Here is a 23,566-nt window from a genome sequence, read left to right on the forward strand (position 1 = left end):
CACCTTTTGTTTCAGATTACATTTCGATTTTTTAAGAACTACCACTTGGTAACCGGCTGTGGTTCAGGGAAAAATTAAATTATAGCTCTGTGTTCGGTGTGAGTGTCGCACAGAATATTTGCTCTGCCTTTACTTAATTTCTGATTAACCATAATTCAATCACCCAATAAATTCAAGAGGACCCCACAATAATTGTTGTCATCTAGACAATCTCAACTACAAGATGCCAAAGCTTGTGTTCTGTAGTAATAGCGTGCCTTTCTCGATCCACACCAAAAATAAATAATTTTTTAAAGAAAAATAATATTTTATCATACGACGTCGATTACCCTGTTAATTATGTCCAAATTATCGAAATCCTTAAAAATGAATTATTTACATTTTTTATATATATAATTTTTTCGATTTTCCCATTAGTTCTTGTGCTTCCAAGCTACAAAAATTTCTCTCCAGTCTCCAACGACAACCAAAATTTAGAGAGAGAGAGAAGCAGAAAAAGGAAAAAACTTTCCCTTTAACCGAACAAAAAAGACTTATCAAAAGTGGGAATTAAGAATTTTTTCCCTTTGGATTCCTTCACTTTGATCACTCTGCAACTTCCTCAGCTTTTGTTCGTTCAATCTCTGGTTTCCCTCTTCAAATTCAAAGCCACTAGAGCTCAGCTGCGTCACTCTCCTCTTCTCATTTTATTGTCAACTATTCCTTGTTCTAGTTTCTCATTTTGTGTTTTTTTTTAAGGGATACGAAGTGGGTTGGGTTTGGTTTGCCTTTTTTGGTAGAGAAATTGAGGTAGCTGTTGGTGGGTGGGTCTGACGTCTTTTCTGCTCTCTTTCATTTTCTTGTTGAAGGTGACTGAGGATTTTTGTTGTGTAATTGAAGATTATATTTCAAGTTATTTTCTTTCTATATCTGTGGATTTGAGCCAACCCAAGAGGGATCTGTAAGATTGTGATTGCCATAAAACCTCCCTTTTTTGGTTTGTATTTACTTATTCAGTGAAACCTTTTCCACGCGATAGTTAGCCTGTTGTTTTGTAATTTTGTGAACTGTTATTTAGATAGGAATTGTTGTTCTGTGGGGTTGGAAGATCTATCAGCTAAGTGTAGTGATGTGTGTTCACAAGCAACAGTTTAGGCTTTATATTTGTTTGCTTTGTATTGCCAAATCTTAGGTTCATTTCAGTTGGGGAGAACGAGGGGAGAGAGAGAGAGAAATTAGAAAGAGTGGGGATAATACCTATCTGACTACTGTGGAGATCTGGGAATTGTTTATAGCCCCATGAGGTCTTCCTTTACCTCTGAGTCCTGTAAGGAATCACAGCTCAATTCCTTAAATCCACAGTCATGGCTTCAAGTTGAAAGAGGGAAGCTTTCCAAATTATCCTCCCAGTCTTCTACCTCTCCTACTTCTTCTTCACCATCCATGTAAGTTTTTCTTTACATCTGTTGTGGTTTCCATAACTAAAAAATGTTAAAGTTTTTATATTTGATTTCAATAGATTGAGATTTCCTTTTCTTGTTGGGTTAATTAGAGAATCATTTATCAAGGTCCCTGAACCACCTGTGCAACCATTCTTTAAACCCGGTGATTATGTAGAAGTTTTAGCTCAGATTCATGAAGAACTTGAATCCTGTTCTCCGCAAGAGAGGTCGAATCTCTATTTATTTCAATATCAACTGTTTAAAGGCCTTGGTGAAGCCAAATTGATGCGAAGAAGTCTCCGCTCAGCTTGGCTGAAGGGCAGCACTGTGCATGAGAAGCTTGTATTTGGGGCATGGTTAAAGTTTGAGAGACAGGGAGAGGAGCTTATTTCGGATTTGCTTGCCACATGTGGTAAATGCGCACAAGAGTCCGGTCAAATAGATGTTTCCTCCGACCTTGATATTGATATAAGTTCAAGTTCCCGTGAGACAGTTTCAATGATGAATGGCAGCCATATTTTAAGAAGTGTCTCTTTTAAAATTGGAGATGAGAAAATAGTTTGTGACAGACAGAAAATTGCCAGCCTTTCTGCACCATTTCATGCCATGCTTAATGGATGTTTCTCTGAGTCACTTTGTGAACACATAGATTTATCTGAAAACAACATATCGCCTCTGGGTTTTAGGTCAATAAGCGAGTTCAGCATAACTGGTAGTTTGAATGAAGAATCTCCAAATGTATTGTTGGAAATGTTGATTTTTGCTAATAAATTTTGTTGTGAAAGGCTAAAAGATGTGTGCGATAGGAAACTTGCATCTTTAGTGTCTTCCAGAGATGATGCTGTAGAGCTCATGGAATGTGCCCTTGAAGAGAACTCTCCTGTCCTTGCTGCATCATGTTTACAAGTTTTCTTACAGGATCTACCTGATTGCTTGAACGATGATCGGGTAGTGGAAATTTTTAGCCATGCTAATAAACAAGAGAAAATGATCATGGTTGGGCCAGCCTCATTTTCATTATATTGTTTATTAAGTGAAGTTGCTATGAACCTTGATCCTCAGTCCGATAAAACAGCTTGTTTTCTGGATCAGTTGGTAGAGTCAGCACAAACTAACCGACAGAAGCTGTTGGCTTTTCATCAATTGGGATGTGTACGGCTCTTGAGGAAAGAGTATGATGAAGCTGAGCGTCTTTTCGAGGCAGCTTTAAATGCTGGCCATATATATTCTGTATCAGGCTTGGCTAGGCTGGGTCGCATCAGAGGTCACAGGCTTTGGGCTTTTGACAAGCTCAGTTCTGTGATTTCATCTGGTACTCCACTTGGATGGATGTACCTGGAGAGGTCCTTGTGTTGTGAGGGTGATAAGAGGTGGGAAGACCTTGAAAAAGCAACTGAGCTGGACCCAACCCTAACTTACCCCTACATGTATCGGGCTGCTGCTTTGATGAGAAGACAGAATGTTCAAGCTGCACTGGCAGAAATCAATAGAATTCTTGGTTTTAAACTCGCATTAGAATGCTTGGAGCTCCGGTTCTGTTTCTATCTAGCGCTTGAGAATTATCAAGCAGCAATTTGTGATGTTCAGGCAATTCTCACGCTCTCCCCTGATTATAGGATGTTTGAGGGACGGGTGGCAGCATCCCAACTCCGTACCCTTGTGCGTGAGCATGTTGAGAATTGGACAACAGCAGATTGTTGGCTGCAATTGTATGATAGGTGGTCTTCAGTTGATGATACAGGGTCCCTCTCAGTCATATACCAGATGCTTGAATCTGATGCAGCCAAAGGTGTTCTATATTTCAGGCAGTCTTTGCTTCTCCTTAGGTATGCTCTTAAATTTTAATAGTTTACAGGCATTGCTGCTTAAAATAATTTCCAGGGTCCAGACTTTGTTGACGAGTTAGCTAGCACATGTGTCCCCTACCTTACGGCATATGCAACCTCTAAATGAATGCACCTAGTGAACAATATCCGAACATTGTGACAGTGGGATAGCCTATGGTTTCCTTCTCCTTTCTTTTTTTGTCTTATTATGTTGTCAATAATGAGAATCAGTTTATAAGCTTATTTTCTTTACTCAGCATTCTTTTCTCCAAAACATGTTTCTTTAATTTTCTTGACAAGATGTACTTTTCACAGTGGGTATGGCTTATGATTCCTTATAGCACAATGTTCACTTGTATATAGTTTCTATATTGGAGGTTAGTAAGATTATGGTTGACTAGGATTGCCAATAAACCCTATCTGAACATGATCAGGTTGAACTGTCCTGAGGCAGCCATGCGGAGTTTACAATTAGCCCGTCAACATGCATCAACTGAACATGAACGTCTAGTTTATGAAGGTTGGATCTTGTATGATACGGGTCATTGCAATGAAGGGCTTCAAAAAGCTGAGGAGTCTATCAACATCAAGAAGTCCTTTGAGGCCTTCTTCCTTAAAGCCTATGCATTGGCTGACTCTAGTCTTGATCCATCTTGCTCTTCAACTGTTATTTCCCTGCTTGAAGAAGCTCTCAAGTGCCCTTCGGACAGATTGCGCAAAGGCCAGGTATGGTTTTCCTGTCCCCTGCTTTTTCTTTGAAATGGGAATTGCTGGCATTTGGTAGCAGTCATTAGCAACTTTAATCAATTACACTAGTGTAGTTTTTGTCAAGGTTTTCTGGTGATAATACCTAGGGCAGGTCTTATTGATTTATAAAAAGAGAAACAATAAGAGAAAGAACAAAAAATATTGTGCTTGTGTCGAAAACATTGCAGCAGATCATTTTTGGTGATTGGGCAGATTCTGCTATGATTGGCTACTATTGATTGGTAGGTGATAGAGTGAAATGTGCTACGATTGGCTACAATTGATTGGTTGGTGATAGAGCAGCGCAACAGTTCAATGAAAGTATATACAGTGGTGACTTCACTGGTAGTTACTGATGCTCCAAGGTATTTGAGACAGCATGGTCCTGAAAGTCCAAAAAGTAAACACGCTAACTATACAAGATTTAGGTATTCTGCCTTAATAAATTACTGTAAAGAAATTGCTTCCTAAAGTCTGCTTGGAAAATGTCAAACTTTGGAAGGTCACATATGAAGCTGGTTAGAATCCTTGGAGTGGTATTCATTTAAAAAAAAAGCCTAAAAAACTAAGAAAAGAATTCATGGAGTGGTGGTCATTTTTTGGGTGCATAGCATGTATTGAAGTGCAGATTCATGTGCCTCTGTTTTTAAACTCTGTTTTAGATAAACTATTTTGTATCTCAAAATGAGAGTCGTATAATTATGAACACCTGCAGTTCATTCTGGGGTGGCCCTCGTTGGAAAAGTACTCAATAACTGGTGAGGCGCTGTTGTGCTGTTTCTTAGAAGGGTGGTTTGTCTTCACTGTTTCCAATATGTTTGACTGTGGAGAAGCCACTGTACATGAGCCTAGAGCACCCTTATGTGTTGCATGAAGGAGGTTAGCCTTACTGGCAGAGTTGAACTTAAAGTGGCTCCAGTGGTATGAGATAGATCATGTATGCAAATGTTTATTCGTAATTCTTTGAGACCTCGGTGTCAGAATGGTCATAGTTTATTTACTCGTAAGATTTTGTATGACGCCCATTTCATTTTCCCTTTGGGCCCAAATCTGAAGTGGTAGTTTCTTGGGTAGACTGATGAATCACCTATCATTTATCATTGCATTCTGCATCTGGCATTATGTTAAGGTCCTATATATGTAAGCAAGCCTGTGCTAATATTTTAGTTCTTGAAACTTTATTTGTTAGGCACTCAACAATCTTGGAAGTGTCTATGTCGACTGTGGGAAATTAGACTTGGCAGCTGATTGTTACATCAATGCCCTTAAGATCAGGCATACCAGAGCACACCAAGGACTTGCTCGAGTACATTTTCTAAGAAATGAAAAGACTGCTGCATATGAGGAAATGACGAAACTGATTGAGAAAGCCCAAAACAATGCATCTGCCTATGAGAAGAGGTCAGAGTATTGTGATCGGGAACTTACGAAAGCAGACCTTGAGATGGTTACGCAATTAGACCCCCTTCGAGTGTACCCTTACAGATACCGAGCTGCAGGTCTGATGCAACCCCACCCCCTGTACTGTTGAATAAAACAGAGTACCACAATTAGTTTGGGATGTAGAACTGAGCTTGAAAGAAAGGGGTTTTTTCTTCTTCTTTTTTTTAAATATCATTTAGCTCAAAGCTCATTGATACTGAAGCTGCATTGTGCTATTTGTTGGGCAGTGTTAATGGACAGCCACAAGGAGAAAGAAGCCATTGCAGAACTATCGAGGGCAATTGTATTCAAAGCAGACCTTCACCTTCTGCACTTGCGGGCGGCTTTTCATGAGCACACAGGTGATGTATTGGCTGCTCTACGTGACTGCCGTGCTGCTCTCTCTGTGGACCCAAACCATCGAGAGATGCTGGAACTTCATAACAGAGTGAACAGCCATGAGCCCTGAATTCACAAGGACCCAAAATCATCGAATGCATATAACAAATACTACCGAGCATGTTAACGTCCGTGTCACATTCTTTTTTCTTTTTTCTTTTTTCTTTTTTCTTTTTTCTTTTAGTAATTAATGCTTTTACATTTTTGTAATTTAATTTAATCAATATCCTAAAATATCCATGTTCTTCCATTATGGCATATGAACAAAAAGAGTAGTCTATGAAGCAATTGATTTAACGTTATCTTTCTCCAATTTCAAACGTTGTGACATCTTCCACGCAGAAATGAAAGATAAAAGCGTTGTGGAAACCAAGAAAAATCTCAACGCTTGATGCTGCATGGATGACAGGCACCGACATGTAGCAGTCTTCGATGAGCTTTTCCTCCTTTCTCATGAGAATACTAGAGATGTGAGCACCTTACCTCGTTGAACCTCTTAGGAAACAGAAAGGCAGACCACAAGGTGCAGATGTTCCCTAGCATCTTATTTTGTTGGCGTTGAACTGTCAGGGACACTTTATATCTTATTTTGTGACTCATGCTTTAGGCCTTTTCTTTTTCCTTTTCTTCTGCGTTTTTTTTATCTAAAATCCAAAACATCCCGAAAGCGAAAGATGTTTTTCTAAAGCCACTTAGAAGTTAAAAGTTACAAAAAAAAAAAGAGTTGAAGTTTTTGGATTTTTAAATCTATATAGTATATATAAAAGCATCTTGCATCTGAACAGCATGTATCGCCATCACATAAAACATAATTACAGCTGTTACCTTGAAGTTTTATTTGTTTTTATGTTTTAAATTTTTTAAAAAAATTAATATTTTTTTTATATTTTCAGATCATTTTGATGCATATCAAAAATAATTTTAAAAAAATTAAAAAAAATTATTTTAATGTATTTTCAAGTAAAAATTATTTTAAAAAACAACCACAATCACACTTCCGGTAATTAGACATTTAACCCGTTGGCCTGTAAGTTTTCTAACATACAAAAAAACAGAAGCCTAAAATTAAAGCAAAATTAAAACTTTTAAATAGCGTTTTCTAGTTTAGGTAGGTAAATTGAAAATGCCTCTACCTAGGACATCGTGTTTGGGTAATTACCATAATTACCGGGTGGTATTTTTTTTATAACTACTAGATAGCGATAGGTTATTGTTTTAAAATAAAAGGAATTAAAATAATTAAAATAAAAATATATTTAGTTGGAGATATAGACATTAAAATAAATTTATTTATGAAATAATTTTGAAGTGAAGTTTTGTATTTAAAAAACATGAGATACAAAAATGATATTTCTTCATGGATAATATTTATTATTTTTTATTTCTAAAATATCATTGTAAAAGACTCTTAAGTCCAAAATTGTTTAACTAAGACATATAAAAATATAAATGATAATTATTATAATTTTAAAACTCAACTCGAGAGTTGATCTTGGGAAAAGTTTGTCACTAATTAAGGCCCGGGTCACGGATCGGGTTGAGCCGAGTTAGCGTAAGAATAAAATTGATCATTATCATAATTTAAAAACCCGATTCGAGGGTCGACCTGGAACAAGACTCAAGTTATATGTCAAGAGGGTCAATCCAAGTTAACATAAAAATAAAAGTGGTTATTATTATATTTTTAAAACTTGATTTAGAAGAAACTTGAGGCAAGACCTAAGTCATAAATCAAGAGGATCAACCCGGGTTAACCCATATCAATGTAAAGATAAAAATTGTTATTATTATAATTTTAAAATCCAACATGAGAGTCAATCAAGGCAAAAGCTCTGGTCATGGGTCGAGAGGGTCAACATTAGTTGACTCGATTTAATATATCGATAAAAATGATTATTATTATAGTTTTAAAACTCGACTTGGGAGTCAACTCAAGTATATGTTAAAGTCACGAGTTTAGAAGATCAACTTAGTTGATTTTATTTTTTTTAAGAAATAATTAAAACAACCTTGTTTTGACCAAATATTTTTTTAAAAAAAGTCAATAGAGTTGACCCGTGTTTTATCCCCGATTGACCTGGATTTTTGACCTGATTAAATAAAGTCAATCATTTCTCTATTTTTAAAAAAACTCAGAACAGTCTAGGCCCCGGATCGATCTGATTTTGAATCAATCCGTCAGGTCGGTCCTAGTTTTGTAACTAGAGTTATTATAATATTATTAATTTCAATATTTATTATAAACTAAAGTAAAAAAAAATTATCTAATTATTTTTCAAAATATATAAGTTTGATAACAATACATATTAAAGGTAAAATAATTTTTTTATATATTTTATCATGTGTTGTCTATTATAATTATACAGAATATAGAAACAATCATTTATTTTATATATTTTTATTAAACACAAATTTGTTTTTGTTTTTCTGTTTTATTTTATCTCATGTCTTTGTCTTTTCAATCATGAGACAATAACCAAATGTTACTCAAGTATGCAAAACAATAAGATTTTTTTAGAGTCATTTTATTCAATAAATAATAAATCATATATATAAAAATCATATAATAAAGATATTTAAAATTTGATAAATAAAATATAAATATTTAATTTTCTTATATTATTTATAATGGATGGTGCATAAATACAATAGAAATTCCAGGTATGCGTGGTCATCCCTAACCGGGCCATTAACTCGGTGACGTCAAAACTTGCCCATCTCAGCACTTCCTAGCCTGCAATTTTAATTTTTTTTTGCTACTATAAAATCTAGGGCTCATCACATGTCTTGTAAGAAAATTTTAGGTTTCTGCAGAACTTTCACCAAACTTGGATTAATGGGCAGATTCAATATTACATCTTTTTCAATACCATTTGTACTTCTTTTCATCAAATCCATTCAATCTTCTCATGGGTTATCAGTGTCATGTATGATAGATTACGATAATGGTGGTGCCCCTGCAGTTTATGAGTCTCAAGAGTGTCCACGATGGGTTCTCTCTAATGGGTCTCTTAAAAATCAGAATATCAAGAACTGCCAGTTCGCCACACTCCAAGGACGCAGGGAGTATCAAGAAGACCGTGTAGTGTGCAATCTTGATATGAAACTACCCTTGCTAAAGAACAACTCTCTTCTTGATTTTGAAGAGGATACAGTTGGTATTGTAGCCGTTTTTGATGGGCATGGTGGTAAAGAAGCGAGTGAGATGGGGTCAAAGCTTTTGTTTGATTACTTTAAGGTGCACCTTGTGTTTCTGTCATATAAGCTAATGGGAATATACAAAGGAGAGATGCCTTTGAGTGATTATAAAGCCAATAAATTGGGGGTTTTAAGAGAATCATTGTTGAAGACAATTTTTGACATTGATCTTAAGTTTACTCAGGCAAGAAAGCGATTATAATTTAGCTGCTTTCTTTGATTAAGGTTTTGGTTTGAGACTAATTGTTTACATGGTTTTTCTCTCCAGGAGGCTATTAAAAATGGCTATTTCTCAGGCTCTACTGCCAATGTGGTTCTTTTGTATGATGGGCAGATTTTAGTTGCCAATGTTGGTGATTCTAAGGCTCTTCTCATGTCAGAGAAAATCCCTTCTGGTCTGTGGGTTTTTTGCAAATTTCCAGCACCTGGGTTTACATTATTTCTTGGTGTAATTAACAAGTGACATGACTGGCTTGATGTTCAAATGTAATTACACAGGTGATTCAAGAGTAAATCTTTCAGCTACAGAACTGACATATGATCATCACCCAGAGAGGGAAGATGAGAAGGCAAGAATTAAAACAGCTGGTGGTTCTGTTATTGTATGGGGTGTGCCTAGAGTGAATGGAGTGCTTGCAATGTCTCGGTCCATTGGTGATGTAGCCTTAAAAAGGTGAATTTCGAACTTGGTTAAGATTGTAAATCAAGCTTATCCATCATTTGCTTTGTTCTTCAAGTTTCTCTTTAAAAAACGAGATCGGATCTCTTCTAATTCAGAATGCTCCTACTTTGGTGTTGAAGGTTTGGTGTTATAGCCGAGCCTGAGTTTACAGGTTGGAGAGTTTTAACTGCAAATGATAGCTACTTGGTGGTAGCATCTGATGGTATATTTGAGAGCTTGAAACCACAAGATGTAGCTGAGCTGATATTTGAATGGAATTTAATTCCTGAAAGGAGAGAAGAATCAAAGCTTCCACTTTCATGCATGTTTTCTGAATCGCTGGCAGAGTGTATAATAACAATTGCATATGAGAAAGGGAGTCATGATAACTTGTCTGCTATTGTAGTTCCTTTGTGATAGAGAGCTTTTATGACTCGACAAAGAGAAAACACTGATCACTTGGGTTGAAGAGGTGGTTGCACAGAATTTTGCGAGATAAGGTACTGGGAGAAATACAGTTCTGAAACTGTATCCGACAAGAACCTGTGGGTAGATAGATGTGTAGTTCTAGGGAGTCTATTTGAATGCTTTCTTGGGCATGTTTTCCTCCGCCATTTGAGAGCATTTTGGCATGTTAACGATGCTTGTATCAAACTTTAGAATGAAAGACCTTTGGTCCCCGTTTTTTTTTCCGTTTACCATTTCGTATTGATCATGTACAGTTAATGATGTACCATGATAATTGCTCTTCTGTTAACTTCCCCGCAGGCATGGATCATAATCTAAAAACCCATAGGCAGTGGCGGTGGCTGCATCTTCATAAAAAAATATAAAAAATTCGGTCCTGGCTGGCTGGTTCCACCAATCTATAATAAACAGCAAATCGGTGTTGGCAGAAACTTGGCAATACAATACATTAACGATTTCCTAAGGAAAAGGCCGTCAAAATTCAGATATATGTATTGAGGGATGTTAGATACACATTCCCCATAGAGTAGCTTCTACTCACAAGAATGATTAAACATGGAATTGGTACTAATCGTCGAGATTAACCACATACAATCATTTTGGATCTAAATGCGCCTGTATTAGGTTATGATACAGTTTATGGAACATGTACAGCAGTAGAGACCGATTGGATGCTGAAAGAGGTGGTTATCAATGAAGTGATTTCATCCAAAGTTGGCATTAAGCAGCATCCGCTGCAAGGTGCTTGACAAGTTAGAGATTTTTGTGCTTTGGTTCAGCATTTCAATCTACAAGCAATGAGGAACCACCGGCCCATGCAACGCCTTCCCTTCCCAATCCTGCAAATCTCCCTTTAGGTGATGATAAGGTTACGAGGAGACCTGCAGCTGAAAAGGAAAAATAATATGTATTGAAGATCGTAGAAGCGCCCTGCATGTCGGGTTTTCAAACCATTATATGTACCTTCCGGAGGACCCAGAACCCAAAAACTAAGCACTTAGCACTTGCAAAGTTCCTATCAACTCATCTCTTGGGAGGAGGTTGGAAATAAGGATGCTGCAAAGCATCATCAACACTTAATCGATCCTCCTGCAATTACAAGCATTTAGTACCCGGCTTACATTCTACTTTATATGATTTGCATCTCAAGGATTGAAGAATGGAACGCGGAAATGAAAAAATAACCTTCAGCCATCTCAAGACCTAAAAATGCGTACTAAAACTACTAAAAAGCTCTAGCAGCCTACAAAGCTTTGATACTCCTATATTTTTTGGAGTATAATCTCCGTGGCTTGGCAGCAAATTAGCACAAGATGTTAAAATTACCCATAAGCCATCTGACTGATTAAATTTGCATGTGGAATTATATTACTCCTATATGTGCCTCCACTCCAAAAACTGACATATTTCATGTAAAATCCGATAACATCAATGGAATTCTCAGAGAGCATGTATCGGTGGAGGTATCAAATGAGTAAGAGCACGATATGGGCTTTGATACTCAGAATATGGAAAGCAGTATTTCTAAAATTGAAACCAGATACTACATTTTGACTTGTGCATTTTATAAACAGCATTTTCCGTTAATTAATTGCCTTGCAGGTGGTGGAAATACTAACCCCACCCCAAACCACTTGGGAGGGGGGGGGGATTTCTCTTATATACTAAATTGTCATCACACCCATTGCAGTTAAAAAGTATTAAATTTGACTGCTTTGTGAACTTACTGGATCCCAAAGTAACAGTTGGCGCACCAATCGCAAAGCCCAAACATTAGGAAACCTGCACATGGTGCAAGACTCTACAAGTAAAAGACATAAAAAAGGACTATATAGTAATTATGTAGTTTAATCAAGATGGCAAGTGCATGGAATCAGAACTGACCCTATTTTCAGAGGATCCCTATTCTTTATTTGATTGGAGAAGAACTCTTCAGAGCATTTCCAGGAAGCTGGTGAATCTCCAACCTGAATACCAAAAGAAAACTTTTCAGTGCATGCATGACGTGTAATTTATTAACAAAATCATAGTATGCTATGAATAAAAAATCATAAAACTGTTGGTGTAAGATAAATTGGAAATGTGACAAGAATCAATCTCATTTGCAAATTGCTGCATTCTCCTCACTTTTTCTGGTGGGGATGGAGCTTATATGGAAGGTGGGGTGGATTACAATAAACCCTTCATAGCCAAATGCAGTGACTCTTTTCCCATGTGATGACGATGATAGCAATAAAAAACAAGTTACTTTATATTAATGGTGGACCATTTGATTTCAAATGTTATTATGCCATGGACCTAAATTATTGAATTTCTTTATCTAATCAATGCTTGACAAACTATTCATTTCACCTTCCTGATTAGTCTGATCATGACCTTTATACATTTCATCACCAAATCATATCAGTTTGCACATGCCAAGTCAAATCAAGACCTAAGGTCATCGGGCCATATTTGCGTTCATGATATTTCAGCTAAAACGTTAGCACATATCTTCATCACAAAATTTATTTTTGGTCAGTGGCTATAAAATGGGCTGATTGTCCCATATCCATCTGTGCCGAGCTCAAAAGCAGAGCTTGAGGCCACCATCATAACATAAGGTCAGCAGTCACTAAGAAAATACTATTAAGGCCTCTATCTGGCTCACTGAGCTTCACCTTGATTTCCCAAAGCCAACAAATTTGAATTCATTATATCAGATGTTGGGAAGGTAAACAGTATAAAAAAGTTAATTTAACATTGCAGATGCTGACATCCATTTCTACTGCATATCTCACAGGAGTTAATGTAGGCATGAGAGTTCCATAAAGATGATGCCCAACAGCATGTTCATCACAGAAATCAAATTAGGAGAACATTCAGCAATAAAGGATGGAAACTGACCCGACCCGTTGAGCGATGATGCTTTGAGGAACTCCCTGGGATTAAGATACATAATTCCATGAATGCCCTGAGTCTGTCACCATAAAATAACCACAGATATCAATGTCAAAAGTTTATCCACACATGTTTCCTTTCTAAAATCAAAAGTCAGTTTGGAATCCATCACACTTTGAAAGTTTTGTAACTCTAGACCTTATAATTTACTGATAGGAATGGGTAAACAATTAAACTTGTACTGCTATCTACAACACAAAAAGGCGTTACTGCTTTCTAATTTCTCTTTTGCAAGAACAGCAGAAACATCAGACATGCACTAGAAAGAATAGAAAAGGGTCATCTGTTGACATTAAACATTGAGATTACCAGTAATAATCTTGTTGCACCAGCTAAACTGGACACGGCAGTAAGACCTTCCTGGTTTCATTAGAGAAGGTATAGTTCTTTCCTGGTTCCAACTTCCAATAAAGGTTACACCAAGCACTCCAGACTAGCACTTCTATGCAAAACAAGAATAGACTTTTTTCCTAATTTTAACAAGGCTAAGTAGGACTCTAGGAGAAGAGCAAAAAGCATTATATGTGATCCTAGAATTTCTGTGGAGAATCAAATAAGGTTGATTATGAAATGTAAACCAGAGGGCGATGAATTAGAGCAAATTCAACCTCAGACACTACAACACAACATTTCAGACTTCCAATTCATGAATTTCTAAGGGCTTTTGTCAAAGGCAACGTTTCAAAGAGAATCATTCAAAATTCAGCTCCCTGAGATATGAGAATTGCAGGATTCAATATCATATCATAAAAGCACATAGGATAATACTCACTTGTACGCGAGTTCCTTCAAGTCTTCGTTCCAACCAACAATATGTGGATCTAAAAGAGCTTGAGTGCGAGCACTAATCTGAAAAACATTTGGTGTTCCTAATATCAACTCTAGCATCACGACACCAACACTCCACATATCATACCTGTCAAACAAGAAGTTATTGGCAACTATAATTAATTCTACAGATAAAATGGTAGCATTCATCTATAAAAAATGCAGATGAATACTCAGGGAGAGAAAGGAAAAAAAAAAGAGTAATTAAGAAAATCAACCAAAAAGGCTAGCACTCAAAATCATTAAGTAGAAAGGCAACATACTTTAAATTTGTGCTTGCTGGCCCATGATACCAACTAGCATTAAGAAAAGCTTCTGGAGGAGAATACTCAGAAGTTTGTTCAGCCCTGATTAGTAGAAAATAGAGACCCGTCATCAACACTTAATTAGGTGCTGCAACATAGATATGGCATATCAGAAGGGGCTCCCAAAGTAAAAGGAGATACCTAGAAGGTCCGGTTGACCCATACAGATGCTTCAGAGTGAATTCATCCATTGCACTACCAAAATCAATAATCCGCCTAGACCAGATGGAAAAAAGAGGGATGAACAATATGTACCAAACAAAAAAGAGGCATGAATAACCCAGTTATAACTGATAACAAGAACACAAGAACTTCCATGCACTTGTGTCAATTCTCAGTTCATATTTTGGTTACCAACAAATGACAGGAAGCTTACAAAACTTAGTAACTTCATAGTAATAGCTTGGCAAATTAAATGAAATTGCTGTAATCTATACTATTTTACATTTTAACGGTATAGTTCTTATCTCCACTTGGACCTCCTTTCAAGCATCTCCCAGTGTGCTGATCTTCTAAGCATACCACCATGTTCTCTACCAATGAGAAACATGAAGCATCTTGAGCAACTAATTCTCAACATTTGGTATCATAAAAGCACAGTCAGACAAAAGAAGCATAATGACCGAAGAAAGGTGGTGTCATCCCCAATAAAGAAGAAGTGAAAAAGCAGATAGTGGAATGTGCACAATACACATGATACTGATAGGGAGTTGGATTATAAACCAATATGATGGCAAAATTTGCACCTCAGACTGGCGAAATTTGATGGCACCCCTTGGCAACAGTCCTTTATCAAATGCACAGAAAGTGAGACAAAATTCCATCCCATTATATTTGCTTTTTCGTTAACTTCTTGGTTTTACCTTTCATACTTGTTGGAAATTTCAATTTAAAAGACCTTCTGACATGTTCCGCTCTCTTTGGGGGGATATTATGGGGGGAAACCATTAAAGAGATTTTTTTATCTTTTGACGATGGACAGATTTTGGGGCATTCAAAAATAAAGAAATAAACTTTAAGTGAGGGGAATAGAGAAACTACATGTTAGGTCATTTCCCTTGAAGGCTTAACAATTTCACATGCACCATAGTTTTTGAGGCATTATTTACAAATCTGTAATTTTTAAACATATTTTATTTCCAACTCATATTGCATGATAATCAGCTCTGACAGATGACTAGTGCTCTCACCAGGTTTGATATCTCTGTGGGTGATGTTGCGGTCATGACAGGACTTGAGTGCTATCAACTGAGCAAACAAAATACAATGTACGTCAAACATCACTCAGAGTGTAACAACCAGGAATGACAGTAAAGTTAACAGAATAGTAACACAAATTAAAAAGGTGTTAAATTCATGAATAAAAAGTAAAAAAATTTCTAAAAGCTTCTTCAAAAGGAACAGAGGTAAGACAAAACATATTACTAGAAAAAGATCTGAAACATGTTAGTTTAAAATACTTCAGTATGAGCAGTATTCACTGATTCATGATAAAGTAAAGGATATGGTCAGTATTTACTGATGGATAAACTTTTGCTGCACCATAAAACCTAAAAACACTTATTGAACGCATTTAAAAGAAAAATTAACAGCAGAAACTCATTCTTATTGAACTCATTAAGCTGTCCTGATAACAAATAATTCATTGGACAATTCACCAGGGAAAAGGGTTGGTAATTCTAATAAAAAATTCACATGCTTTAGACTTAAAGAGTTGTGTCATCTCTTGTGTAAACACTAAAGTTAAACAAACTAACAACACAGCATGCGACTCCTAAGCCAACCATTGCAAGATTGCATATGAACATTAAAGAAACCAAAGGCTGAGTTAACAGAAAATCAGAACTCATAAGATTCAATGTCAAATTTGTAAAGCAGACATACCAATTGCCATAAAAGGTTGCGCATTTCCTCTTTCCCTGCTTTTGTTGTCTTCAACCAATGCCACCATTTTGATGGCTGCAATACCTCAATCCGTTTTACTTCTTCAACCTTTTCTCTGTCAGAGACATTTTCTGCCTCTTCCACAGTATAAATAAGCTTTGACAAAGACACGCCTTCATGATGAAATACAAGCCAGATCTCATTAGATCGAGATTCAAAAGATTCTACATATCTTGCTATATGACTCAAACCTTCTTCAAAGGTAGCTCTCATGGTTCTAAATTTGTTCGGGAACATATTTTCAAAACTCCATCCGCTTCCTAATCCATACACTGATTCATTAGTTTCTAGCAGGTCATAATCTGATCGCATTTCTTCAAATAAAGAGGTTTTGATCCCATCTGACTGTAAGTCTCCAAGACACCTGGATGCATTTAAGAATACGTCACCAAAATATTTTTCCCGCAGACCACTTAAGTAAACAGCAGCTCCTCTCTCCACCTGTTTACAGTAATCATCTCTTTTAAAGAACTTCAACCTCAAAAACACCAGCATGAACATTAACAGAGAATGATCAATAAATACATTAAGTCCTTTCAAACCACTTCAAAGCTGCTTAAAAATAAAAGAGGGGATCAAATGGTTTTTTTCTGACCTTCGTTTGCGTATTGAAAGACCTAATGGAACACCAGCATAAAAATTAACAGAAAATGATAGATCAACTTTCCCTAACCATTGCGAGACGAGAGATTGCAAAAATTTCTAAGTGGAGCCTGATCCTTCTAGACAAGGTTAGCAAAAAAAACTCTAAAGAGTCAGGATGTCACAACTGCCAACAAGGTCCAGAAATTGCTCCATCAGGGGGCAGACCGTTCAATAATTGAACACATAATGTAGTTTCAACAAATTTTTAGGATATCTTAAGGTTCAGTGTTTGATTTTTATATAAACAGCAAATGCTACAAAATAAGAAAGATGCGTGCAAATTAATTTAACACGTAAAACAGAGGAGAGTGGTAAAAACATAGATATCTACTACATTTAGCGCAGAAGCCTTGTTCAAGCAAAAGAGCAACAAAATGGGATCAAAGAGAAACCCAATTACCATGATTCGTTTCAAAATGAACAAGTCACCATCAGGAGAACCAGAACTAAAATCATTAGCACTGCCACAACTGGAATTTCTTTTAGTTGAATTTAAACTAGCATCAAACGAGGAATGTCCATTCCTTTTACTCCAACTTGAAGCATTATGATCTTGATGACAATTCCAATAAAAAGCCAGCCATACTTCACCATACGATCCACGACCAAACCTTTTCTTTAGCACATACCTAACAACCAAGAGCTACAATTGTCTTAGTGGTTTGTTTCAAAACAAAACAGGCCATAGAATATTGTTTAAATGTGAGATGGTGCTAAGAAGTCGATATAAGCAACAACTACAAGCTTAATGAAGAGGTTTCTCAAATTCTCTTGATATCTTTCACATGACATCATATCAGACATGGTCTGATTTGATCCCATATGAGTTGAGTGCTACAAGAATAAAAGTGACTAGCAATTCAGCACACCAGCATGTTACAATGATGTAATCTTGGTTATAACAGGAGCTAACCAATTTCCCATCTCCCCAAATTGGGTGCCTAGCCAGGCATATGCTCCAGAAAATTGCTTTCATTGCATCCAATTAGGAATCATTTTCAACAGTCTAATTGAATGCTAATGAACCAATAAGAGCTCAGCTGACCATATATGGAATTGCTCTTCAACTCTACCTCGTGGTGCACACAGGCAAAAACTTTAATATTGATGGGTTCCCGGGCTAAAAGTCATTAAAAAATAAAGAAAGAAAGATGCACACCTTAAGTCAGGCATTGCATGCTCAGTTGATCCATAATTTGAACCAACATCATGAAAAGGAATAGATTCAAGCAAGCCAAGGAAACTAGCAAAGCCTTCAGGATGAATGCATTGGTCTGTAACTCCATCAATAGTCATTCCAAAATGCAAGCACATATTCTGGTCATTATATAAATTCACAGGTCCACCTGAAATAAAAGGTGAAAAGGTTGCAAATGTCTGCTCATAGACACAAATATATGTCCACACAGACAAACATATAGTTGATAAAATTATAATGCTTGAAAAGAAGAGATGTTTTAGAGTTTCGTAAGAAAATTAAGAAGTCATAAATCCCCTTAAAGTGAAACAGAACCATCATGCAACCAAGGATTATCACAACCCATTCAAAGGATAAAAAAAAGCAAAGGAAGACAGAGATACTTAGGAACAACTTCACATACCATAGCGGTGATTGAAGGCCTCTGGTAGAGCCTGAGGTAGATCATACATATAATCTATCCCGTCATTTTTTTGAGCCCCTAACATCTCCAGATTATCATTAAGGTTCTCAGACAAGTAATAACAGCCAAAATTCCTCTGCTTTCCCTTGATCTGCAAGAGAAAAGAAGGGGGGAGGAAAAAATAACATCAAACGCCCAATAGTGAGATCATAACCATGAATTCACCTTCCAGTTTGTTAACTGTGGTTCAGGTTGTGAAGAATAATGTCTAAAAAATTAAAGTAAGATAAACAACAGATCTGTCTCGTATCTTTTTCTTTCATTGGTCAACACATGAAGGTCTTCTTGTCTTCTAAACATACAGGTAGCCATAAGAAAGTAAAACAAACACACAAAGTCCATATATAACATGGTCAATGATAAGGCCCTTAAAATGATTCAAACACCTTAACACCACTCTATTCCTAACAGAATTCAATCCCTTACAAGAAAATAAATGAGATAGAGATGTCTAATATAGATATGTAAGGAATAAAGGCCATTGACCAGAAAAGATTAAGGTATGAAAATTAGTCTTACCAGTAACTTTTAAAACAAACACACAAAGTCCATATATAACATGGTTATTCATACGGCCCTTAAAATGATTCAAACACCTTAACACCACTCTATCCCTAACAGAACTCAATCCCTTACAAGAAAATAAATGAGATAGAGATGTCTAATTTAGATATGTAAGGAATAAAGGCCATGGACCAGCAAAGATTAAGGTATGGAAATTAGTCTTACCAGTAACTTTTCAAACTTGGTGGTAACTGAATGTCCATGGTCCAATTGCACAAGATCAGAAGACCCTTCATTAGCTGTCAAAAGTTGTGAAAGATATGATGCTTGTTAGCATAAAAATCTGTCAAATCTTGAGCATATATGACAGGCTGTAACAATTCAGCACCACAAAAAAATTGAGGAAAGAAGAAGAAAACACTTGAAAACATGCATAGAATCGCTTCATCATCTACAATGCAAAATCCAACAGTGCCACTGGTCACTAGTCACAACTTATAAACCATGAATACATCCAGCAAAGACCTCATATGTATATGTCAACAGCAAAAAATTGAGTTTGGACAAACCTGGAGAAATACACATCAGCTTGCAAACACCCTGTGGATGAGCTAACTCATTTAATGTTGTTATAAAGGACACAAGGGCCCATGAGCATTGTGATTGCAACATAAAATCAGGTAAGAATATCATGATATTTAAAGTAACTCAGGTTGGTTCTTACCCAGATATAATAATTAAGGAAAGTGAGTCCGGATTAATTTATATCCAGAAACTCCTCAGTGTACCCTCAAATAACATTTTTCCATAAAGATGAGGAAAAAAATTCTGGAAAGGAATAAATTACGAAGTCACAAATATGTGACAGTTATACTTCAACGTACAGCAATTCCGATGTTCATGTTAGGTCCAACATACCATCTGGGAACAGTGCACACACAGAAATAATTACCTGATTGTTCATCCATGAAGTTTCTGTGTCCTATTGTTGAGCAATGTATATCCCCCTCTCCATCACAACTGTCCCTCGATATTTTTTGTGAAATTCCAATGGATCCTAATGGAACCACAACAGCTGCCGCATTGTCCATGCTGCCCTTTTCAACAGCAGTATTTACTAAGCATTCAGCTAATGAGTATGAGCATGAAGAAGAGAGTCCAGGCCTCTCAGTACCATGACTATGTACTTCCCACAGTAGATCACAAGTATCCTGCAAACCCAACTTTTCAAATATACCATCAGATGCAACCACCAGATAGCTATCATTTGTGGTTAGAGGCTGCCAATCTGTCACTTCTGGTGCAGATATAACTCCATAGCTGTTGATAATTAAAAAAAAAAACGTGTTATTTTACTATGAACAGAAGGAAAATCTCATAACATAAATGGATGATTAAAGGGAGAGAGATCCAAAAATTGCATATCAATCATGAAGTAAAGGATGTAATGAATACATATTCTCTTGTGGTTATGAACCTCACCCTTTTAGATGCAAATCGCCAATAGCTCGGGAAACAGCCAATTGACCATTTACTCGAGGCACCCCACCCCACTCAAGTACATATCCACCAGCATTTTCCACTCGAAACCTTTCATCATCTCTATCTGGATGATGATCTCTAGTTAATTGCTGGACAATCAAATGTGTAGGTCCATTGGATGATGTTGATTTGATGTTGCCATAATACCTGGCAGGTGAAACTGCCCCATCACGTCTCTGCTCCCTGTATATCCTTAATAAAGTGGCTGCAAATTCAGATGCAGTGTATTAAATAAACTTCAGTGTTTTTCTTTAACAAGAACTGCAATTATTATACCCCTATCCCAACATGCATGAATATTACCACTAAGAGCACGTAGAGCTATTGCCTACTCACTATGCAATTCTAAGAGCATGTATATAAGAACATTTAACTTTTTATTTTAGGTTGACGAGGTTTCAGACCTTTTGCCTCTGCAGGAGACTGAAACTTTTCAGAGCACAGAAGAGCCTTTGAATCTCCAATGTTGGCAGCTAAAATTTGACCATCTGCCATCAATGCAACAGTGGCCGTAGAACCAGAATCAAGATTATTTTTGGATGCTTCCTTCATTACAATAGCATGAAAAAAAATAAGAAGAAAAAAGATTAGGGAAATTATGCACGCAAGGACTGTAGTACAGACAAGCAAGAATGCATCAAATTCAATTATACAACTTGCCTTAGAAAATGTTGCATCAATATCATGAATTGCCCTCAATAATGCTTCCTTCAAGATATCCAAATGAAAAGAATCATCAAAATTTGTTGGCAGAGAAAATTTAAACCTGAAAAAGTTCATTTAGAAACAAATATTAACGATAAATAAGAATTAAATAGAAACATAGCATAATAACTGTGATAGAGTTCAAGAGAAATCAGTGCGCTAGAGTGAGAGTGAGCAGGCAGTAGGAGCATATGTGCAACTCCGCACGTGCATGTATGAAATATTTGTAGTAAAAAGTAAATTTAACAGCAAGAACAATAATTCTTCTAATTTAGCACTTGGAAACAAACTCTTAAATCACCTTTCAAAGTTCAATTTCCGCTGACCAGATTCCTCTCCCCAATTTAGCACTTGAAAAACTACATCTTTTTCTCCCTCATTCGGCAACCTTCCATTCGATTTCTTGAAAACAAAAGAATATGTTGCATCTAAAAGAAAATAAGTATGCAAAGCAAAATACTCCAATAAAAGCTTTGAAGCCATCTCACTAGCCTCTGCACCATTATGGCCATCAAAAACTGCCACAATTCCAACCACAACCTCCTTAACCCCTACCTTACCTGCTCCAACATCAAAATCTAAGAGTCACAAAAACCTTCCAACTAAATTAATAAGTTCACAAACGCTAACCCTAAGTGACAGCCTACAAATTAACAGATCTAGAAATACAACAGAAAGAGAAACGTGGTTATACCAGGAAATGGAATGCGAAAGTCGAGAGCACAGAGAGTGCGATCCTCCTGAGACTTTCTTCGGCCTTGAAGCATGGCTGATTGGCAAAGGCTACTGGGGGCTGTGGCGGTGGACCGTGGTCGAGAATCATAATTCGGAAGGTTCCAGCGAGGGCATTTTGGGGATTGAAACACTGCTGCTGCACCGCCTTCTTTGTACACCGTTAAACAAGTCGACGATTCTCCGACGCAGCGTGATGTTGTGTATATGGTAAAAATGATAAACCCTAAAACTGATAGCTTCCAATTGAACACCGGATTCATTGTGCGGTGGCATCGAGTTTTAGGTTTTTGAGATGAAAAGGAGAGTAGAGAAAGGAGAAGAGGAAAAGGACTGATTCGCATGCTAATTAATAATCGTTAATAGCTTTAAGATTTTGCCGCCAAGGCTGCTCGTATATCACGGTTTGATTGGATTGTTTTTAAAGTGTTTTTTTTAATATATTAAAATAATATTTTTAAAAATTTTAAAAATATATCAAAATCAAAATCATATGAAAATATAAAAAATATAAAAAATTCAAATTTTGTTTGAAATATATTTAATAACGTTGGAATATATTTCAGCTTGTAAGTTCAGAAATTTATAGAAAAAAAACTCAGCGCCGGAGAAATATTAGATTTTAAAGTTAAAACTGTTTTTCTAAGAGTAAAAATGTATTTGTTTCAAAAAAAAATAATTCATTTTCATAACTCCTTTTCGCTGTAATTTCCATAGAAATAATATATATATATATATATATATATAAATATGATTTATTCTAAAATGTTTTAAATATTTTTCCACAATATTGTCATTGGAGCATGTAGCTTTTTGCCGGGTAACTTCTTAGAAGTGATAAAGTTATCCTATGATTGTAGTTGATTTTTAAATAATTTTTTGTGCTGAAATGCATGTTAATGATTTTTTTTATATTTTAAAAATTATTTTTGATATTAGTCCATCAAAATGATCCAAAACATACAAACCATATTAAATTTTAATAAAAAAAAAATTTAAATTTTTTAGAAACACGATTTACACCGCGTTACCAAACATATTCTTAAGTTGAAATTTGAGGAATTCAATCAACTACAGATTTTTTCAAAATCAATTAAACATATATCTTTAATTGATTGTGTGGAAGAAATAGACTTTACTTCGAAATATAAGGTTCCATATGAAAATGTGATCTAGCCTATGTTTTTAAAAAATTCAAACTTTTTTGTATTTTTTATTGTTTTAATATGTTGAGTTTAAAAATAATTTTTAAAAAATAAAAAAAAATATTATTTTAATATATTTCTAAATAAAAAATAATTTAAACTGCAACCACAATTTCAAATCCCAAACAAGATCCACCACGTGGCCCGGCTGTGTGAAAGAAACTTTCTTTGTACAGGGATAAGCCTTCTCTAATCACCAACATTGGCACCTAAAATTTGATCATGTATCAAAAGAGCGACAACAGCTGTAGATCCTGCTGAAAGTTTATTTCGGAGAGCTTCCTGGAAGGAAGAATGAATAACAGATTGATGAGGAAAAATAACGAGATCAACAAACAAAGAAATTCAGAAAGGATGGAAGAATATTGCTTGCCTTGGAGAACGATGCATCGATCTTCAACGTTGTTCTTGTT

The 23,566-nt window shown here is 36.1% G+C and overlaps 3 protein-coding genes across 10 annotated transcripts; 2 read left to right on the top strand and 1 right to left on the bottom strand.

Moving 5' to 3' along the window:
* The first annotated feature begins 335 nt into the window (after positions 1–335).
* On the top strand, positions 336–6,117 carry LOC7476860 (ETO1-like protein 1). 4 transcript variants are annotated; one of them, XR_002981617.2, is made up of 5 exons: positions 336–1,424; positions 1,532–3,247; positions 3,682–3,973; positions 4,710–4,931; positions 5,184–5,364. XR_002981617.2 is itself a non-coding variant. In XM_024600286.2 (5 exons), the coding sequence occupies exons 1-4, from the start codon at positions 1,279–1,281 to the stop codon at positions 4,866–4,868; spliced, it is 2,313 nt and encodes a 770-aa protein (XP_024456054.2). In that variant the 5' UTR covers positions 336–1,278; the 3' UTR covers positions 4,869–4,915; positions 5,184–5,364. The 4 variants fall into 4 exon arrangements, 2 of the variants coding, with proteins under 2 accessions (XP_024456054.2, XP_002306795.4); XM_024600286.2 differs by having other exon boundaries at positions 4,710–4,915; XR_002981618.2 differs by lacking the exon at positions 4,710–4,931 and adding an exon at positions 4,241–4,359 and having other exon boundaries at positions 342–1,424.
* Positions 6,118–8,494: 2,377 nt separating this feature from the next.
* On the top strand, positions 8,495–10,372 carry LOC18099651 (probable protein phosphatase 2C 51). The gene is made up of 4 exons (XM_024601492.2): positions 8,495–9,197; positions 9,282–9,408; positions 9,512–9,686; positions 9,815–10,372. The coding sequence occupies exons 1-4, from the start codon at positions 8,598–8,600 to the stop codon at positions 10,089–10,091; spliced, it is 1,179 nt and encodes a 392-aa protein (XP_024457260.1). The 5' UTR covers positions 8,495–8,597; the 3' UTR covers positions 10,092–10,372.
* A 191-nt stretch (positions 10,373–10,563) lies between these two features.
* Positions 10,564–22,347, bottom strand: LOC7476862 (uncharacterized). Of its 5 annotated transcripts, none has more exons than XM_024601491.2 (21): positions 21,911–22,347; positions 21,518–21,776; positions 21,172–21,277; positions 20,916–21,057; positions 20,452–20,716; positions 19,922–20,289; positions 19,195–19,268; positions 18,406–18,556; positions 17,964–18,150; positions 17,205–17,433; positions 16,100–16,600; positions 15,406–15,463; positions 14,661–14,748; positions 14,357–14,431; positions 14,174–14,257; positions 13,855–13,998; positions 13,029–13,101; positions 12,027–12,109; positions 11,870–11,924; positions 11,106–11,231; positions 10,564–11,029 (listed from the first exon to the last, which is right to left on the bottom strand). In XM_024601491.2, exons 1-20 carry the CDS (start codon positions 22,290–22,292, stop codon positions 11,166–11,168), a joined length of 3,390 nt encoding a protein of 1,129 aa, XP_024457259.2. In that variant the 5' UTR covers positions 22,293–22,347; the 3' UTR covers positions 10,564–11,029; positions 11,106–11,165. The 5 variants fall into 5 exon arrangements, with proteins under 5 accessions (XP_024457259.2, XP_052309134.1, XP_052309135.1 ...); XM_052453174.1 differs by having other exon boundaries at positions 14,661–14,781; XM_052453175.1 differs by having other exon boundaries at positions 14,661–14,781; positions 20,916–21,053; positions 21,168–21,277.
* Positions 22,348–23,566: the final 1,219 nt, after the last annotated feature.

Source organism: Populus trichocarpa, chromosome 5 (genome assembly GCF_000002775.5).
Source record: "Populus trichocarpa isolate Nisqually-1 chromosome 5, P.trichocarpa_v4.1, whole genome shotgun sequence".
NCBI lineage: Eukaryota > Viridiplantae > Streptophyta > Magnoliopsida > Malpighiales > Salicaceae > Populus > Populus trichocarpa.

Bases quoted from the DNA above. Each gene is read 5' to 3' on its own strand.
- LOC7476862 (XM_052453174.1), bottom strand. From the start codon at position 22,292: ATGCGAATCAGTCCTTTTCCTCTTCTCCTTTCTCTACTCTCCTTTTCA. The intron at 21,777-21,910 runs GTATAACCACGT...ATGTTGGAGCAG, and splicing joins CTTTCGCATTCCATTTCCTG to GTAAGGTAGGGGTTAAGGAG. The intron at 21,058-21,171 runs GCAAGTTGTATA...ATTGTAATGAAG, and splicing joins TTGATGCAACATTTTCTAAG to GAAGCATCCAAAAATAATCT.
- LOC7476860 (XM_002306759.4), top strand. From the start codon at position 1,279: ATGAGGTCTTCCTTTACCTCTGAGTCCTGTAAGGAATCACAGCTCAAT. The intron at 3,248-3,681 runs GTATGCTCTTAA...GAACATGATCAG, and splicing joins CAGTCTTTGCTTCTCCTTAG to GTTGAACTGTCCTGAGGCAG. The intron at 5,494-5,664 runs GTCTGATGCAAC...TTTGTTGGGCAG, and splicing joins TTACAGATACCGAGCTGCAG to TGTTAATGGACAGCCACAAG.
- LOC18099651 (XM_024601492.2), top strand. From the start codon at position 8,598: ATGTCTTGTAAGAAAATTTTAGGTTTCTGCAGAACTTTCACCAAACTT. The intron at 9,409-9,511 runs GTCTGTGGGTTT...GTAATTACACAG, and splicing joins GTCAGAGAAAATCCCTTCTG to GTGATTCAAGAGTAAATCTT. The intron at 9,687-9,814 runs GTGAATTTCGAA...TTGGTGTTGAAG, and splicing joins GGTGATGTAGCCTTAAAAAG to GTTTGGTGTTATAGCCGAGC.